This window comes from Buceros rhinoceros, unplaced genomic scaffold (genome assembly GCF_000710305.1).
Source record: "Buceros rhinoceros silvestris isolate BGI_N320 unplaced genomic scaffold, ASM71030v1 scaffold14381, whole genome shotgun sequence".
In the NCBI taxonomy this organism is placed as follows: Eukaryota; Metazoa; Chordata; class Aves; order Bucerotiformes; family Bucerotidae; genus Buceros; species Buceros rhinoceros.
In genome coordinates, this window is record NW_010396059.1 from 8308 (window position 1) to 14061 (window position 5754).

General features: G+C 35.4%; 1 protein-coding gene across 1 annotated transcript in view; it reads left to right on the forward strand.

The window, feature by feature from the left end:
• The first annotated feature begins 1583 nt into the window (after positions 1-1583).
• The window catches only part of ASB5 (ankyrin repeat and SOCS box containing 5), a 28634-nt gene continuing 24463 nt past the window's right edge, over positions 1584-5754 (forward strand). Inside the window, exon 1 of the mRNA XM_010145771.1 lies at positions 1584-1779. Coding sequence (XP_010144073.1) covers positions 1584-1779 — 196 coding nt within the window. The remainder of the gene's footprint in view (positions 1780-5754) is intronic.

The following is a 5754-nucleotide window of genomic DNA, read 5'->3' on the forward strand; positions in this document are numbered from 1 at the left end:
TACTCTTTTGACTTTTATGTGGATTAATTTTTTTCAAAGATGACGGCTGAATGTCTGTTTCTCTTAAGATAAGCACAATTCAGTTCCTCTCTGTTAAAAATCTTGATATTTATTTTCAAGCATATTTCCTTTTATCATTGTTCGTTCTTCATTTATATAGGTTTATTTGAATGTAGTTTCCAGAAAACATTATAGGTTCTTACTGTAATAAATTACTCCTGGAGCCAGATAAGGGGTTCTTTATTTTGCCACTTTTTATATCATATCCTTACTGTCTGCTGTGCCATTCATTGAATTCAGGGGGCTCTGCAGATGCAGTGACATTTGGATCATACCCTCTGTTCCTGACGGACAGTTGCCAACATTCTGAAATGGTTTTTCTACCCATCAAACAAGAGCATCCAGGGTAGAATAGAAAGGGTGTGTCAGTTCAAGATTACTATGGGTAGACTGTTTTAAACTCTAATAAAAGACACTATTTCTTTTATTTAAAAGGAACTGTAAAAGTTTAGACTAGGACCCTTTCCTGTGCTGCCGTGATTCTTTATTTTAGGGTTATACCTTGCTCAGGAATCTAGTTCTGTCCTTCAGCTCAGTTTCTATCATGTTGTAACACCATTATTTACTTAGCAATTACTCACACTAATGGAACAATGTGCGTGTAACTGCTGATGACTGTGAGTAATAACTTTATGGTATATAAACAAACTAATTATTAAAAAACCTGAGGCATTAAGATTCCCCTCTAGAAAACTGGCCAAGAAATAAAGCCTATGGTGACATATGTTTAAAATAGTATGATGCAGCACAATGAAATGTGTATCATAAGTATTAGAAATTTTCCATTGCATTTGTTTAATTTTAATTGCATTTTAATTAACTTATTTTTAGATGCTCTGAGATCTTACTTAAAAAAAATCTAGGAGTTTGATTTTTATAGTCTGCTCTGCCTACTGTTTTTTGTATAATGCTGTAAGCCACGTGTACTAGATATTTTCATTCAGCCTGAAAATAAGCTGGTTTATATTAAATCTGTTTTTTTATTAATGTGTATATCAAGTATTTACCGATGTAGATCTAGTTTCATAAGAAGAAAAAACAGTAGTCTAACATAAAATGAAGTAGCACAAAAGAATTATTGTACTTAAGAAGCAGATAACTTATTTTAGCAAAAACTGATTACCAGAGTTGCCTCGTTTAGGACATGAAATTGTAGGTCTTAATAATATTTTTGACAGTGTATTTTTAAATATGTATTAATAGGGTAAATAAATGAATTAGAAATGTACGGTTTGGAATGAAACAGACCTTTCAAGTGGAAAAAGAACAATCCAGGGTCTTGGAACCTGTGTCTGTTATATTCTGTCTCACTTGACTGTCACCAGGCTAGCAGGAGTGGTAGTGAACTCAATACTATGTACAGTATAAATAATCGTCATATTTTGAGCAGCAAGCATCATGACCAGCTGATATTTTCTTTCCTCAGGACCAGTTGTTCCCAAGAGTGCGTGGCTGGAGCCATATGATCTTATCAACACATTCAAGAGCACTACCCAAACACTGAGAGAGATTTTGCTGCAACAATGACTGTCATAGAAGAAAGTCGCCCTTTTGCCCAGCAGTTATCCAATGTTTACTTTACTATACTTTCCCTTTTTTGTTTTAAACTTTTTGTGAAGATCAGCCTTGCTATACTCAGTCATTTCTACATTGTGAAGGGAAACCGAAAGGAAGCAGCAAGGATAGCTGCTGAATTTTACGGAGTTCCTCAAGGACAAGGTATGTTTATACTTACTATCTGGTTGGGGGTTTTGTTGTTACTGTTTTTTTGTTTTCCTCAGGTAATTATTTATCTTCTGGCCTCATTTTTATTCAGTTTGTCAAATGATATGTGTGACTGGTGGTTTTTCTGTAGAACTTTCTGTGTTGTTTTTTTTTTAAACAAAAATTATCTGAAGGAGTTATTGTAAGATTATTTAAGCTTTTTTTTTTTTTCCCACCTTAGGTTATTGAGTTCAGAGTAAAACTGAAGTTTTACAGCCAATGTCCTGTTAGCAGAGAGGTCTATACTGAACATGGCTATATTTAAGATTGCCAACCCAATCTAAGATAATTTTCTGAATTGCTTCTAAGGCTTCCCAGCTTAAACATTTAGGATTGAAGTTTTCGACACTTAGCATGTGATTGTTTTGCAACATTTTAATGAAAGTGGTCCAAATATCTCTGTGAATTATTTCTTGATTAAATTAAAATGTTCTTATAGCAATTTATTTGAGAAGATACAGTCCTTCTGTACTTGGAATTAGTATCTTGACACATAGCAAGAAGCTTACTGTTTGTCAGGGTGAGCTTTGGGCCATTTGTGTGAAAACCCATCAAATTTTACTGGGTTGAAAGTTCTTGTCAAGATTCCTTTTTCTGTTTGCTTAAGCAGAGCTTTGGAAGAGCTGGGCCCTGCTGTTTCCCCAAGCTCATCTGTGGGGAATTGGTACCATTTCCATTCAACTCTTTCTCGGTCACAGAATGCAGAAAACTCACTCTTCTTGCTTGTGGTATCCTGGTGCATGACTGAGCCATGGTTTTGCTCAACTTGGGATCCCTGCTGCCTCGCTTGTCTTTGACTGTTGTTCCTTGTATGCTGGAATGACAGCAAGTTAGAGTTAGGCAATAGAACAGGAAGGCTGATACTGCCTCTCATTGAATTCACTGTTCAGCCCTGGGTACCATGAACAAGAAGAAATAATCCAAGTTAAATGCAAAGGGGGAACTGTAGAAATGAGCCAGAAACAACTTAAAACATAAAGATCTTTTCAGTCTTTAATGTTGGGATAAAAATTAGGCATTTTGTGTGTACGCATTTAAATTTGCAAACCAGAGAGATTCTAAAGCAGGAGTTCCCTTGCTTTGCTGAAGATTTACTTGAGGTAAGATTTATATTATGTGTTCTCTGCACAATTTAAAGTTCTGAAACCCAGGGGTTTTACATCTGAATGTGTTAACCACATCATTTGAACTATTAGGCTTGTGTGTTTGTGTGTGAATATGCGTGCAGATATATATATATAATCTGTATGTGAGAGGGTGTGTATGTATGTGTATTCAGTACAGTAAGATGGGAAGGACTAACTGTCCGTCCCACTGGCAGAAATAGTTGCAGTCAATGTGGTAGTCCTCACCTGAAATCAAGGTTGGGTTGGTTTGGGTTTTTTGTCAAAACCTGCTGGCTAGCTCTACGGCAGCTCATTCTGGGAAGACTGACACAGAATCTCAGTAAGGAAGGAAAAAGACTGGGGAAAAAATAGAGGGAAGATAATAACATGGATCAGGTTGGAAAGTGAAATAGTCTACAGTTTTACCTGTTACTGAATCCAGGAGACTTTAGTATAGCCATTTTTCAAATATCTGAACTATTATGTCTAAATAAATGTATATTCAGTGTTTTAGTTGCTGGCCCATGCAAAAGATTTTCATTATTCTTGTAGGTTACTGTTTTGCTTAAGTAGCGGAGGTTTATACTGATTTAAAGACTTAAACTTATGGTAGAGTTTCTGGTTTTCTTCTCAGTTTATTAAAAGAAAGTAGTTAATGCAACTATTTTGAATGTAAACTCTACATTTTACAACTCAACGCCAGTGTGTCATAATTTTTCACTGCCCAGCTTGGGAGCATTTGGGTCTGGATTTGTAACTGTCCTAAGCATATGTTCAGCTAATTTATACAATTGGCAAATTCAGCCATTTGTTGTGATTAACAGGACCAATCTTTGCACTTTGAGATGTGAATAAGACTCCTCAAAATCACTAGTTTGTCTCATCTTTTCTGTATTTTTGTTCTGTGTTTGTAGAAGGGGGATGATACTGTCTCAATTCACACCATGCTGGGGATTTGGTTTGTTTATGTTTGTGAAATGCAGTACAGAGATACCTCCGTAGAGTTATACAATGCCATGTAACAAAATGCTGTGTTCAAAGTAGTATTTAGAAGATGTACAGCAAGTAATGTGAAGCTCCAGCTCATGTCATTAAATGATAAAATGAAATACTCAGTATCCTCTTAATTAGTCATCCTGTTCTGTGTGTTTTTATTAAACAATAGAAAAGTCTCAGCAGAAAAGATAAAAACCCAAACCAGAAAAATAGCCTATCATTGCCTAATTGAAGTTTATAGTGTTTCAATAAGTAATTCTAATTAGAGGAAATGTTAGTTTTAATCTTCTGGTTTTAACCTGATCAAGTACTCTCAAAATTCTATTAGTGCTGGTATTTTCAGTTTGCTCATAATACTACTAAATTACTTTTTCCTATTATAATGGCTGGGCTAGAATAGAGTGCTGCAATTTGAAGAAGAAAAGGGCCTTTGGAAATAATGTATTACTAGGCACAAGCATTATTTGATGTTTACCGAATTGAGCTCTTGAGTTAAAATAAGCCTTTCATTTATAAAGCCTGTATAACTGATGACCTTTTAGGTACTGAGTAGTACCACCTGAGCAGGTGGAACTCCTTTTAACAGACTGAAAGTATATAGGTCAGTACAGGATTTGAGGCCCAGGGATCACACGTTTCATGGCTGACTTTCTTTGTTTTGTGGCTTATTCTTTGTTGAATACAAGGAGACAGCTTTACCTCTGTCATCTGCATGCTGTGGTCCTGTTGCTAGATGTTAGCAGTGAAACAGGTCATATTTTGTTCATTAGTATTTCAGGAATATTTTATCTCCAGTATGGGTAGTCTCCAAACCACTGTGTTCAATCTGTCCTTTGGATCTCATAATAGCATCTTAATAATTAATTAGAAATTATTATTCTAATGTGTACGTGACATTGAAATATAAGGACTGTATCAGTGTTCAGCATTAGTTAAGACCACAAAAGTATGTATAAAATCTCTAATAATAATAATTCACATTAATTTGGTTATGGAGGTGAAGTCTGAGTAAAATGTTTTATTGTGTACAGCTGAAAGGCACCTTGAGAGGTAATTCAGACATTTTAGAATCAAATATATATGAGTTGTCTGGCAAATGTTTGTCTAACCTTTTTTTAAAATGCTTAATAATAGCAATTTCTGCAGCATCCTTATGCAACCAATTACAGTTTTTGCTATTCTCATCATTAGAATGCTTCCCCCTCCCCCAAGGCCTACCTAAATCTTTATTTCTGCAAACTAAATACATAGCATATGATGAAATTATCAGTTTTTCTCCATATATGAAAAGTAATCAGTTTAAAGACTGTTGTCGTGTATCTTCTTACCTCTACCTTTTTTGTCTTTTCTAGAATAAAGAAAAAAAAGATTTAACTTAGTCTGTCCTCCTCAGTCTTGTTTTCTAGACCTGGAATTACTGTAGTATCTCTCCTTTAGACTCGTGGCAGCTCATATACATTTCATAGGCATCTTTACTGACATCTAATTCCCCATGTTAAACAGAGTGCTCCAACTGAGACTTTATTAGTGTCACTGGTGGCACTGTTAGTTGTTTAAAAGTGGATCAGTTATGTCATGTGCCATACATACAATAGCCTATGTAATACCTCCTGAAATTACTTTTTCTTCCACCCACCTCCCCCCGCAACAGTAGAGTATTAAGAATACAGTCTATAGCCTGCTATAAACCCCGTGTTAACATAGAATCACTGAGCTGTGCGTTTGCTCTTTCCTCTCTAAGTGTAATACTTCGTACTGGCTTTCAGCTAACTTCATGCTGTTCGTATCAGACAGTTTCTCCTTTTTGCTCATCTGTTTTGAATTGTTT